Source organism: Phyllostomus hastatus, unplaced genomic scaffold (assembly GCF_019186645.2).
Source record: "Phyllostomus hastatus isolate PE091 unplaced genomic scaffold, TTU_PhHast_1.1 phas_contig_159, whole genome shotgun sequence".
NCBI lineage: Eukaryota > Metazoa > Chordata > Mammalia > Chiroptera > Phyllostomidae > Phyllostomus > Phyllostomus hastatus.
This window is the reverse complement of record NW_025333640.1, coordinates 15,378,421-15,393,496: the sequence shown is the minus strand read 5'-3', so window position 1 is coordinate 15,393,496 and position 15,076 is coordinate 15,378,421. Positions and strand designations below refer to the sequence as shown.

Here is a 15,076-nt window from a genome sequence, read left to right as displayed (position 1 = left end):
TGTCCATGTCTTTTCATGTCTCTGATGCAGGTAATGCTGATACAAGTATTTAAGCAACAGTTCACCCTTCCTTATATTAGCATTTTACAGACATTTTAAAATTTAAGTAAAATTCCATGTAGTTTATATTCATGAATTTAAGGATCTTTTCCCACCTTAAAATCATGTTTTTAGCTTAGTGAATACTAAAATAACTTTAAAGTCATCTCTACAGATTAAAAAAATACCTAAAGAGCCTAAATAACTATTCCACTTTCTTCCAAAGACTCAAAGCAATTTGCATGTAGCATATTTTCCTATATGTGCACTTGATATCATCTTATAATTTAGAAAAAGACCAGTATTATTCATACAAAGTAAGCAGGAATAAGAAGAGTTAAATGATTTCAATGTCTTTCACTATTAAAGTCTTTATATTCTGAATCTCAGTCCAATGTTTCATCCATCTGATTATGCCATTTTATTTCAAGAAATCTATCAACAATTATGATATTATTACAAAACAGGATTTATTTCATGGAAATGTGATATTAATTTAAGAAAATAACTTACTCTACTCAGGCAATGTGATCAAATGACTAGAGAAAATAATGTTTTATATCAAAAGCCTTTTTACAACCAGTCTTCTTTTGTTCACTTGCCTAAACTTGAACCAAAGTCATTACTAATATGCAAAGTTATGCAAGGAATGTATCAGGCTGTATAGCTGTATGATGTAATGTTTTCCAGTGCTAAAGGAAAAATCCAGAAATTTCTTTCCAAAGGGGAAAGCTCAATTTTCCATGTAGAACGTTCATATTTTTACATGACCCTTTAGTGACCGCGCTACACAGCTCCACTTCAGAACTGGTCTGTGTGAGTATAGTGTCCTAATCTCCTCCCTCCACCAGGAATCTGACTCGAAAGGGATTGTGGGATTATTTTTTCCCAAGAGCTATAAATGCTACAACAATGGTCAAAGGCCTTCTCGGGCCTGAATGCAGTATGGATATGTCCACAGGAGAGAATGAGGTGTGGGACCTGCAAAGCTTTCAGCCGGACAGGAACTGAACGAAGCAAGCCCTAAGCAGCGAGGAGCAAGCAAGGTAAACATATGTAAAATATATGGGTTGTGTTATTTCTCCTCTGTACTCTGGGGCAGTGATTCTTTACCTCCGTTTTAGGTTATAGACACCACTGAGAATCAAAAGCTATGTTCTTCCCCGAAAAAGTACAGGCAAAGTTTGCAGTGCTGAGGGTTCATGGACCTGTGCACCACAAGCTAACTCCTTCATGCAAACAAACGCCAGTATCCTTACCTAAGAGACAATTAAAAAAAAAGTCAGGTACCTTGTAGTGACAAAAGTAAGCTAAGAGGAGTGGGAAAAAAACAAGATGAAAATATGACAAAGGGACAAAGAAGCCAACTGAAAGAGTTCCCATGGCCAAATTTGAAATGATTCGAGCAATAACATAAAGTAGTATTAGATTATATTATCAACCATAAAATAAAATCCATAGATATATGCTTCTCCAAAATGCATACCCCCATTCTAATTATAAGAAAAACATCAGACAAATCCCAACTGAGTGATGTTTCACAAAGTGCCTGACCAGTATACCTCAAAGCTGTCAAGGGCATGAGAAACAAGGAAAGACTGAGACACTGTCACAGCCAAGAGGAGCCTGGGGAGCATAAAGACCAACATAATGAAATAAGTCCTGAACAGGGTTCTGGAACAGAAAGATAGAAGGACACTGAGTAAAAACTAAGGAAATCTGAATAATGTATGGACTTCAGTTAATGACAAGGTGTCAACATTGGTTTTTTCATTGTAAAACATATACCATACAAATATAAGATGTTAATAATAGGGGAAACAAAATGCAGGGTATTTGTGAATTGTGTACTCTTTGGGCAATTTTTCCATCAATCTAAAATTGTGCTAAAGTTAAAAAATATATTTAAGAAAAAGAAAAGAACAGATAGCCGAAGATCATAAGAGACCCCCTCACCAAAGATGAACAGATGGTAAATAAACACATGAAAAAATGTTCCAAGTTATAGGTCACCACAGAAATGCAACTTAACAATAATAAACTACTACAGGCCTATTAAAATGACCACAGTCCAGAATATTGACAACACGCACAAATGAAAATGAAGGGCCACAGGTGCTCTCATTCATTGCTGGTGAGAACGCAAAATGGTACAGCCACTTTGAAAGACCACTTGGTGATTTCTTACAAAACTACACATATTCTTACCATCTCATTCAGCAATCCTGTTCCTTGGTATTTACCCAAAGGAGATGAAAACAATGTTCACACACACACACACACACACATACACACACACCTGCACAGAAATGTTTGTAACAGATTTATTTGTGATTGCCAAAACCTAGAAGTAAACAAGATGTGCTTCAGTAGATGAATGGGTAAGTCAACTGTGGTGCATCCAGACAATGGAAGATTATTCAGCGTGAAGATGAATGTGCTAGCAAGCCATGAAAAGATACGGTGAAACAGAAATGCATATCACCAAGTGAAAGAAGACAATCTGAAAAGACTACATACTATATGATTCCAAATATATGGCATTCTGGAAAATGCAAAACTATAGAGACAGTAAAAAGAGCAGTGGTTACAAGGGATTGGAGGGGAAGGGGAGAGGAACAGGCAGAGCACAGAGGTTTTTAACGTAGTGAAAATACTCTTCTAGGTAATCAGACAGATAACTAGTCATATAAGGACACATATTTTATATATTCTGGTAACAAACTAAGTCAGTAGTTACTTATGAATCCAGATAATTGAGGGGGTTACATGTTTTATATTTTCCTAATTATAATTTATTACTGCCTCTCTTGATAGTCTCTCCATTTTTTCATTCTGTTTTTATACATTAAATTATGAACAGAAGGTTTATAAATACGGTGAGTGATACCTTTTACATGATTCATTGAGTTTAATTTGTTTATATTTATTTGAAAAGAATGTGTTTATGGGTATATGTGTATGTGTGTGGCAAAGTCTGTTATGTTATTATAGGCCAAGAATCATAATTAAAAACAGTGTTCCACAACATTCATTTTATTTATCCCCCGCCCCTGTTGGGCTTAAGGAACTTTTGGATCCTGTAGAAACATTTTCAAATCTTGTCTAACTTCAATTATGCAATTACATCATCCATGGCTCAAAGAAAAATGTTTTTCACAAAGTAGAAACATCTATTTGGAGAGATGCTGAAGTTTAGATAATAGCAATTTCCAAATCTCATTAAAGGCTATGATCTTTTTTTAACTTCATATCACATGTGAGATTACTTGTCCTATGAATACTATAAGTACCTTCTATTTATACAGTGTGTTTCTCAAACAGTGTAAAACACTATACATTCTCACTACTTTTCATCGGTTTGTTAATTTGGTACAAATCTGATGACCTAAGGAATTAAACCTCAATCCAAACCAAATGTCTACTGTTCAATTACTTTCCATACCATGCAGAAATAGCATTACAACCTGGTCCAACAGATGAAAATCCACAGCAGTATCTCTAACTCCGCTCTAACTGCAGCTGGAATAGTACTTACCGTTTCTCAATTTTCCATGTGTAGCACAAATATAAAATGTTTATCTTCTGGTCTAATAGGAATGGCAATAAGATAAACCAACACTAACATGCGTAATAAAGTTAAATGTGGGTATAATTGAAGAAATGCTTGTCAACAGACTGGTTGGTGTTCTATCCCCAGACAGACTGCGAGATTCCCACATGACATTGGGTAAATCACTTACCCTCTTTGAGTCTCGCGGTGTCCTCACCTTTAAATCAAAGGTTTAAATGAGGAGATCCCTCAGATCCCATTCAGTTGGTAACCTGGCTGTACCTGTTGCGGATGCTGTGGTGCTGCCTGCCCCAGATGGTCCCTTCAGAACTGAGGCTGTTGCCGGGAATGCTGCCTGCTTAGGGGTCTGAGCTGGGTCTCTTCTGGAGTAGCATTCAGCTCAAAGACGGGGTCTTGCCTTGGAAGCAACCCATGTCCAGAAACTGTTATTGGGGATATAAGGGGATCCCAAGCACTTTCTACAAATAGAGATGACTCAGAGGGCGCCCTAGCTCCAGGGCTTCCTCGGGCACTCACTGATGGATGCTTCAGGTGCAGCCATATCATTCCTGTGTTTCACCCTGCTTTCCTTGCCCACATAGATGTTCCAAAAGCAATTGCTCTCTGCATGTAGATCTTCATGTCAGAGTCTGTCTTAGAACTCTATCTACAACACCAAGTAAATAAGATTCTTTAAAGAACAAAACTTACGCAACTGTCAGTATGCTACGTATCTCTTTTACATTAGTTATTCCTGAAGTCCTTTAAAAAAGTTCTTAAGCTTTAACACATGCCACGTTCAGGCCCATGTGCTGGTTATGCATTAAAAAATCCAACACAGGTATTGGTTATTCTGATATAAAAGTGCTGTTTGAAACTGTGGGTTCAGATGAATTTGTCTAGTGATTCTAAGCTCTGGCTGTTCACTGAATTCACCTAAGATGTTCTGCAAACTTCTGATGCCAAGCTCCACTCCCTGCCTCCCTCCAGGTTTAATTAGTTTGGCATGAAGCTCAGGCATCAGAATTTTAAAAGCTCCTCAGAAGATTCTAGTGGTTAGACAGTCACTTGCCAGCAAAGAGAATTTACAGTGAGAAAAGCACATGGAATTAAAACAGGAGCAGATGGGAGGAAAAAAATAAGCCAACAATTAAGACAAAGAATGAACTAGCCCAAGAAGTAGGAGGAAATCCAGAAGTGTGTGTCAACAGAACTCAAGAAAAAAGAATATGTTATGCAAAGGTTGGTTAACAACCAAATGTCACAGAGAGGTTGAGTTGAGGACTGAAAATTCTCCGTGGGATTTAGCATAAAGGAGAGCTGTTTTTCAGCTGATTGAAAGACAGAAGTCAGATGGGAGTAGAAAGAATACTGAGTAGTAGGAAAGGAAATGGAACAAGAAAGTACATCTATTGAAAAGTTTGACTAGCAGTGACTTCAACAACATGGAATAGGAAACTCTGGACCCTCCTTTCCCCCATGGACACACTAACTCAACAGCAATGTCCAGGTCCATTCTCTTTGTCAGAAATGCAGAAACTAGGTGAGAGGCTTCTACACCCAACCAGGTGCAATGAAACCTGTAGGGAAAGTGGAGACACACTCTCAGCATAATCCCCAACCTCGGATCAGCACAACTCGATAGCATCCAGAGGCCATCCTCAGCTCCCTGCTTTGCCCTGAGGAGAAGCTTCATCCACATCTAACACCCCAGCTTTTCTGGATGCTGCTCTAGAGACTGCGTTCTGTCTCTCCTGTTTTGGAGCAGTGATGGGACCCAGTACATGCCAGTCCACTGTGAACTACAGAGAACCAAGCAGTTGTTGGAACTAGCAGAGTTCACAATAACTCCAAGCCTGCTCCGTCAGTGCATAACAGTTGGGCTGTAAACCCCAGTTCTTCCCTGTCTCTGCACACCCAAGGGCACCGAATTTGCAATAGCCACCTGTGTGTGAAAACAACCTAAATGCCCATTGACAGATGAATGGCTTTTAAAAAAATGTGGTATATTCATACATGGAATAGTATTTACCCTTAAAAAGGAAATCCTGCCACATGCAACAACTTGGATGAACTGTGAGAGCATTATTCCAAGTGAAATAAATCAGTTCACAGAAGCACAAATATTGCATTATTCTACTTCTCTGAGGCATCTAAAATAGTCAAAACCGTAGAAGCAGGGAATCCAACGGTGGTTGGTGGGAGTGAGGGGCATATGAGGAGCTGGTCATTAGCAGGTGAAGTTTGTTATGCAAAGACGGTAAGGCCTAGAGGTCTGCTGCACAGCACCGCACCTACAGAAAACAATGGTGTGACGTGCACTGAAAACTCGGTTACAGAGGCAGGTCTCATGTTAAGTATTCACACCACAAAACTATTTCTTAATTAAAAAAAAAATTAAATAAGTTTGCTTTTTTGGGAGGGGCTGAACCCAATAGATACTTCCTTGCACAGCTATTATTTGGAAGTAAAATGTAATTTCTTGGCTTTCTTCTGAGGAGATCCTGGCACATGAAGAGATAAAAAGGAAATGCCAGCAGGTTAAACTATCATTGGATAGAGCTCCTAAAAACTTCAACTTTAACAATTAATGAAATCTATTTTTAACCCCCACCCTGAAAAAATTAAGTTTGATTATACACGCTCTGGAAAAAGATTCAAGAGTGACTAGAGATAGATGTAGTTTCCAGAGACATGTTGCATCCTTCTTCATAGGAGTTTATAGTGTACAACCGAGTGCATTGCAAAGGATCCAGTTGTGAGAAAAAATTAATCCCAGTTTCAGATTCTACCCTCCCCCAAAGTAGGAGTCAATGAGATCTAAAGGAGGGGTGAAAAAAAGTAGCCTTGGCTGGGTGAGAACTCCTTCCCTCTAAGGAGGAGAAGGAACAGAGGGAGATGGCAATAGACGCAGGATCACGTGCCCTAGTGGAAAACTGAGTCAGACAGCTCCGTGTCCTCCTTAAAAGTTTCAAGCTACCAACCCAGAACATTGTGTTTTGTATGTCTGCCAAAATGTAAGAGTTCTCACATGAGCACCTAAAAGATAAAAAAAGAAATATGCTGTACCACATTTTAAAACAATTCAGAACCTTAAAGGCAACCAAAAATAATGTGACTGATTTTGAAATTTATTTTTAAAGGTATTATGATATCATATCTGGAATTTACCAAATGATTAATGACATGATTAATATCACTTGTCACCTGTATTTTGTTAGCATTGTTTCTCGAGGGGGAAATGTTCTTTTTGAATGTAAAATGTCAAGATTTAAAATTATTTTTCTTGCACAAAACTCATGCTTAAGTAGAACTACACATTCTGAATATACCACACCTATAATATTCAACAAATATTTAGTGAGTCATTCAACAAGTATTTAACAGATTCCTAACAGACCCAGACACCTTTTTTTAGGCTGTGGGAAAATACCAGCAAAACACACACACACACACACACAGAAACAATCGCTGCCAATGGAGCTCAGCCCCTGGTTCATGGAGTGATTGGCCACAGGGTAGGAATGAGAAAGTCCCTAGTTTCCATTCCTTAAAGAATACCATGCAGTGCTATGGTTTGTATTTGATGTGGTTTTAAATGGCCATTATCCAGGTCTAGCCATGTTTATGAAAAGGTGGTTATTCCAGTGTCATGGCGAATATCGTCACTCCTCATTAGTTTGTTTGCTTTGTCTTTTTCCCCATGTGTGATTGTTTGATTTACTTTCTAATTTCATGTTTGAATACAAATTAGAAACAACATTGAGTCTATACTATTGACATAATAGTATCCTGACATGTACTACTGAACAGTTGACATAAGTGGAACCATTATAAACTAGAGCGAGGGCAGCCGTTCCAGAGGAAGTGCTTACAAGTCTTGCTCCTTGAAGATTTGGAATGTTTGAAGCAGGAGAAATAACCTTTGCACTGGGCCAAGGCAACATGGTCTGATAAACAATTATTTGTAAAACTAACAGGAAAGCAGACATCCTAACCACAAAAACTGTTAATTATGGACATTCCCTCTGAAGCTAAAATCAGTAACCAGTCATGGATAGCTAAGGAGTAACTCAGTTTGTTAACACTGATGGGCATTTCTCTCCTCTATTCACACAATCAGTGTCTCACAAAAAGTCATTTCCTCTGCCATCAGGACACAACTTGGGTTTCTGCCTGAATCTGTGCCCCAGAATCACACTTTTGTGACCTCAAATACACAATGATGCCTCTCACGTTGGCATCTTATTTTTAGGCTAACAAAACTGTGTCAATAAAAATCCCAACATTTGTGTCTATATGTATGCAAATAGAGCAGCTGATTCTAAAACTCCTATGGAAATGCAGAGGACTTAGAATGACCAAGGTAATACTGAAGAACAAAGCTAGAGGACATGTACATGTTCTGCTTAGTAATAGGAAAGTGTATTGCTGACACAAGGTGAGCAGTATTAGACCCATGGGACAGAGCGAAGAACCAAGCAACTGATTTACAATAAAGGTGCAACTGCAATTTAGTCAAGTATGACCTTCAAACAATGGGCTGCTTTTTAAAATGAGTCCTGACCCTATCCTACATCATATACAAAAAATAAATATAAACAAACAAATAAATAAATTGACATGGATTACAGAGTTAAATGTGAAACATAAGACAGTAAAATGTCTAGGGGAAAAAAAGCAGATTATCTTCATGACCTTGGAGTAGAGAAATATTTCTTAAATAAAACACAAAAACATTTTAAAAGATTACTAAATAATTCAGACTCAGATTTCATTAAAAATAAGTACTTTAGTTCATCAAAAGACACTGTTAAGAAAGGAAAAACATATAACAACAATTGGAAAGAGATTTGCAGTATAAATTGCAAATATTTATATTATAAGTATTTTATATTTATACCCTATATTATACCCAATATTTATAAGTATTAATATACTTATACCCTATGATTCAGATAATACCCTATATTATACCCAATATTTATAAGTATTAATATACTTATACCCTATGATTCAGAAAATTTATTTCTTAATATATGGGTGTATATACTATCCTCAGTTTTGATGATTATTTCCTACGCACACTCTTATTTTAGTCATTGATAAAATGTTGAACACACATAAGGCCAAAATTTCACCAGGAAATATCACCCAGGTTGAAGATATCCCACTAATTACCCAGTTGTTAACTCATCTAATTTTAATATTGAGACCATATTTCCAAATATCATCCATTGGGATTATATAAGTTATTTTTAGGTACCTGAACCAATCCAGATATAACGACTTATAAGAGCCAAAGCCCTTTTTATTCACTCTTTAAACATATTTTTATATTGTGTGTGTGCTATGTTGATCTTTAGTGCTTGAGTCACTAAGACACTGCTCTCAAGCTTTCAATCTAGAGGGGAAAGCAGGCAATTACAACTGATGAGTACCATAGACTATTATAAACACGATAGGCAATTAAGGTACTATGGAGGCACAGAGTATGTTTATCTAAATGAGATTATCAGAATTTGGAAGTTTCCCAAAGGAGATAACAGGGTTTGAGTTGAGTCTGAGGTCATTAAAAGGCAGATGAAAATGTTAAATGTATGGGTGTGATGCTCTTAAGAAAGGTCTGGGCCAGACAAAGATGAAGGGATCAACAAGTACTGATATTTTTAGCTATAGACTTGGACAAGACCACAGAGGTGGGAGTTAACTAAAGATAGGAGGAGAACATTGGCATTCTCAGTTAAGGAGAGAATACTTCCAGAAGTATGAAAGAGCAAGTGTGTATGAGACTTGACTGATATGTGGGTCGGGTTGAGGTGGGGCCTGGGATGGAAAGGTAGTGCTGGAGGTGTCAGAGGCCAGTTCAGCAAGAACTGTGGGTGCGGCCAAGAAATCAAGACCTTACTTAGAGTAATATGGAGTCCCTTCAAGGACTCTAAGCATTAGAATGATTTGACTGTATTGAAAATTTAGAAAACACACTCTAGGGTCAATGTAGAATATGAATTGATGGAGGAAGAGAAGAAGTAGGGAGACAACGAGTTCAGTAAAAAGGATGAGGAGGAGTAAATAAAGCAGTGTCCACATGGGAATGAAAAGGAAAGACAAATTCCAATGACAGGAAAGACTCTGGATTGAGAAGTCTTGGGAACTACTGAATTTGAAAAGCTAAGATCGAAAGAGAAAGTCTAAGGTGATCCCCAGGATTTTGTTCCAATAGCAAGAAGAGTGATGCTATGATTTGCTGGAAAAGAAAAGACTGTATTGGGAGGGGTGGGAGGATTTATGAACTCAGGTTTCACCATTTTGAGTTGAGTCTGAGGTCAAGATGAGATAGCCAGGTAGAGCTGTTGGATCTAAGCTGTGGCACTGTTCAGAGATGCCTGTGCTGGACACAGAAATTTAGAAGTTAACAGTGACTAAATGGTAGCTACAGCCACAGATTTGGACAAAACCACTCAGGCAAAATGTATAAAATATCAGAGGAAAGACCAATAGATTAAGGTGAATGTCAGATTAAGGTATAAAATAGAAAGCCGTGTCCAAAGATTTAATCTGAAATATTTTTTCTAATTAAAGTTTATTTCTTATTTATTAGTATATATCAAATTTATAAAAATTTCTGAAAGCAAGTCGATCAGGTAGTTCATCAATGTGGTACTGTTGTTTCATTTAAATACCAAAAAATAATAGTAGCATATATTTATGATTTTATAACATCTCAAAACAATGTATTTAAAAAATAGTAAAGACCCAGGAAAAGTTTATGATATGATTCAAGCTCAACACCAAAATTATACCCTAAAATATTAAGGACTCCGAGTCCTTTATTTCTTCTATATTTTAAAACATTTTCCCTTTATATTCACTTTTTGAAGGAAATATTGTTAGAATAGTAAAGTGAGACATTTTTCTCAAGTTTGCCACACTCAAAAAATACAACACATATGTTTACACAATGCTGTTGCTTCATAAACTACTTTAAAAATTAAGTTCAAATAAATCAAAGTGTCACTGGATAAGAATTTCACCATATTGAGAAGTTTTAATGATAGTCGATACCTAATTTCTGAGTTTTGTAATATTAAATATTCCTCCTAGTCAAGATATTTTTTGCTTAATTAACTTAACACCAGCTGGGCAAGCTGTATTACCCTTTAAGATACAAATACTTTGCATACCCTTTCACAGAACATTATTAGACCTGAGTGAGACTCTCAAGCTGGATGTTCAAAGAAACTTAATGTAATAGATCCAATCATAGCCAGAGAAAACTCTAGTCTTCTTAAGTTCACAATTCAGCATTAATAAAATCAAAATCCTTAATGAAATGCTCAAACCAAAAAATGTATATCTAATTCTCTAAGGTACATCTACTTTTTGTAAGTCAGAGTTTTGGCAGTATCACCATGGTAACTATTAAGATTTATCTAGTCTCATAATTATAAAAATAGACAAAATTTTAGAATATAGTAGAAAATTTCAAAGATAAAATTGCAATTAATTACATATTTAAAATACCGTGGTAAGGCATACCAGGTATATGTAGGGCCTTCCATGTGAAGACTTCCATATTTACCAAAACAGGACCTTTATTGTTTCACTCTTTATCTACTAGATTAACTTTAAAAATCTGTCTTAACTATAAACAAGATACATATATACAGGCAGTTTATATATAAGGCAATTTTAATAATGTAATTCTGTAAAGGGGTATAATGTCTTCAAAGACTCTTGTGAGATATATGGTGGTTATGAGGCTTGCTGATGCCATGTTCAGAACTCTTTGGTTTATGATGTTTAATGGAGCATGAGGAAGAAGACAAGAGCCTTATAAGCTTCCTCCTATTAAAAAAACTGATCAAAGATAGCTTGACCCCACACACAGAATCACCATGACTACAAGACATACACAACAGTTTGTCAATATGTCAACACTCCTCAAATAAAAGGTTAATCTAGAGACTATCTAAAACATGAGAATGTGCCCTTTCGCTTGGGAAGAGTAAGGCCTGAAAATTTCCAGTTCCCTAAAATGTTAATCTCCTGGTTGTGTCACAGAAACTCTAACAGTGAAGAATAATAATCATTTCAAATGATGGTTATTACTGAGCCTGACCCTATCAGACACGTCCTATCCAGTTGGCCAGATGGCCAAGGAGAGGCACTTGAATATGACGGAGGGCTATCCCATCACACACCCAGATATCTGGACCACACATCAGACTGGTAGCACTGGAATAAGCAGGCCCATTAAAGCTGAAAATCAGGAGGTATTTCCTAATAGAGAGCCTAGTCTAATGCAGGACTTGATGTGGCTCATGATGCTGTCTCTAGACTGTTAGTCTCACATACTCACACACTCCAAAATACCAATTGTTATATCCTTTACAAAACATGCTTCCCAAAATGTACCTTAGTATCTGTTATAGAACACTTTAAAAACTATGATAATCTATGTTTAAATGATGGTGTTGCTGAGATAATATTACCGGGGATCAACATGGCATTTAAGAAATCTTAATTTAAAAATGACCTGCAACAGCACAATAATTTTTATCACACATCACTGGATATGTTGCATGATCACCTAAAAGCACATTATATTTTGTGGACATTATTAATGTGCTGTTCAACTGCTCTATTGGACATTATTTGCTGTTACTCAGCAGTTATATTAACCTTTCCCATTAAAACAAAAAGGGTACAAACTTCAAAACTTTTTTTTTTTTTTTGCTGTCCCACACTGGGTTGTTGATTTGGATTTAGACTTTATTTTTACATGTAAGTTCAAACTTTATGGAATTTTTTTAAAAAATATTCTAATTTCCTAGTATAAATCCTTTACCAAAAAACTAATCCACCATGTGAATTTTCTTGTTCCATCCATCAGTGTAAACTATATAGACTTTAAAATCATAGTTTAGCTATCTCATTTCTTTAACAAATATTTTTTAGGAATATTTTTTAAACACCAACTTCTGAAATGGTACATATTTAGAACATGCAGTCTCAGTATCCAATTAAAGTTGCACATTTAGGGTAAGAAGAAGGTAGTAACATTTTTTCTCCTGTTATAAAAGATATATAAAAATGTATAAGCTCGGGGCATAGACAAAACTTTATAAAACTTTACCTTTAACACTGGGAGTTAGCTTTCACATTCTAAACCTCCCTGTAGCCTATCACCTTCTACTCATGAAACAAATGAGTGCATATTCGGATATGAAAAGCTCTGCTGATATATGTTTCAATAAACCACCTTACTTGAATAAAAAATGCAATAACATTTCTCCATATGAGAATATAAGACTTGAAGAACGTACGATGGGCATAGATACTGCTTCTTTTTCCCCTTCCCCTTCTTTGAGGACTTCTCTTTAGAATAGGCTTCTTCAACCCACAAGGAAATTAAAATAAAAAAGGCAATCGCCAATAAAAACTTCATCTTGAAACGTTAAATTTCAGAATTTGGATCTACAAGAAAAAACAAGAAAACATTTACATTTATGAAGCAAATCTTTAACTATAAGACTTTTTAAGGAATGTGATTTTTACTACCCAATGGACATCTGTACATCAAATTCTCATTGCTCGTTCCTATGCTGCTATACTTTACTATATATTTTGTGATGATTTAGCAGTAAAAGTTAGTTTAAATAATGGTAGGAAAGAAAAACCTAATGAGGTATAAAAGATAACCATGTGATATGCTGGACTCTAGAATTACATAAAATTGTAAATTGATATTGATTTGCATAATATATTGATCTATGTTTAGAAAGATATCTGGAAGGATGTTTAACACAGTGATAAAATGGTTATCACTCATGTTATCACATTTGGACTAATTTTTGTTTTAAAATTTTTATATTGTTTCAATTTTGCATGTGTATTTTCCATGAACAATAAAACTAAATAAAGGGAAGATAATTTTAAGTATTAAAAATTGACAGGTAAAAGAAAAAAATTAGCATGAAAGAGTTTCACACTCTAAATTCATTGTGTTTTTATTTATACACAATAAATTTCTAAGTTATTTTTTACCCCCAAAAAGATGAATATAGATTTAAATGAGCTTTTTGTCTTTCCTACTTGCTTGATACTAATGTTGATTATCATAAGATGATTTCTTACTCCAGAAATTCTAGTAACATTATATAAAATAAAATAGCAAGTACGATCAGACTCGTCCAAATAATCTTCTTAGTTATATTTTAATAACATTTTCCATGCTGAAATGAAAATTATATTCTTCCTAGAATCTGATGCATCAAAAACAGAAAGAGAGAAAAAAAAAACTTTAAACCTCCGCTAATCCTGGAATATTTAAAGCTCTTCTGCGTCCTTCATTTTCAAACCATAAATTGTTTCTCCTTCATTGTTTTCTGCAGAGAGAGGGACCTATCATATCTTGCAACAGTAACTTAATGCCCATCTGACCCTTATAAATTTGCTTCCCTTATGTCATGATTTTCATCTCCTTTTCTCCAGGAATGATTTTCTCACACTTATGTTTACACCCTAAAGCAAGCCAGGTCCTTTATAATGAAGAAAACAGGAGCTGCTTATCAGGCCAACAGCAATAGCGGAAGGCTCTCTTCTGTCAATTTACAGCATTGGACGCTCCCTTCCCCCATCTTACGGTGGCAACTGCCTCCAGATACCTTTGCCCACAGCAGCAGGTACTTCTCCCACCTTCACACCCTTCCCCAAGAAAATACAAGGGCGGTCCTAACAGTTTGAAGGGGCAGAGAGAAATTCAACATCATGCTCAGTCTTCACCGCCGACCTTTCAAAGGGGACAGCTGCAATGACTGAAGGATCTTCACAAACAACGCCAGGAGCTCTCCCCGCCAAATTTGCGGTTTTTAATGATGCCCGGCCCTTAGCAGCCCTCCATCCCGAGAGCGTCTGCGGATGCCACCGCATCGGTGACCCGGCTGCAGCTACCCTGCGCCCCTGTCCCCGCTCAGGGGAGTGCTCGCCCCCTTTCCCTGCACGCCGCAGTGCTCCTCGTGCCCCCAGCACCCCAGCCTTGACCCTGTCTTTCCGCTGAGGCATTTATTCCTGTCCGCAGGCAACCGCCCACCTCCGTCCTCCCCAGCCCTTCCCTCCTTAGTCGAGCCCCGGACACGTACCCCAGGCGCCCCCGCCTGCAGCCGCCAGGCCAGGACGAGGCGGCACAGGCCCCAGACGGCGGTGGCTGCTGGGGGTGCGGCGGGCGCAGAGCAGGGGCAGCTGCGTCCCCCCGGCCGCGCCACCGCCGAGCTCCGCTGACGCGCCTGCTCCGGTCGCGGAGCCTGCGCTGTGGCGCGCCGCTGCCGGGTGTCCGAAACTGCGGCCAGGACGGCCGCGGGGACAGCGGGACCCCGTCCCGGGGAGCTAGGGATAGAGGGACAGAGGAACGCGGGAGGGGAGGGGAGGGGAAGAGGTATCCTGACCCGACGTGTAGGCACGTCACAGCACCTTTGCCTGTGG

General features: G+C 37.6%; 1 protein-coding gene across 1 annotated transcript in view; it reads right to left on the bottom strand.

Annotated features, from left to right (window-relative positions):
* GLRB (glycine receptor beta) overlaps window positions 1–14,844 on the bottom strand; it is a 53,347-nt gene extending 38,503 nt beyond the window's left edge. The window contains exons 1-2 of the mRNA XM_045830687.1: window positions 14,737–14,844; window positions 12,922–13,072 (exon numbers count right to left, since the gene is read on the bottom strand). Of these exons, the coding sequence (XP_045686643.1) occupies window positions 12,922–13,043 (122 nt within the window). The 5' untranslated portion in view covers window positions 13,044–13,072; window positions 14,737–14,844. The remainder of the gene's footprint in view (window positions 1–12,921; window positions 13,073–14,736) is intronic.
* Window positions 14,845–15,076: the final 232 nt, after the last annotated feature.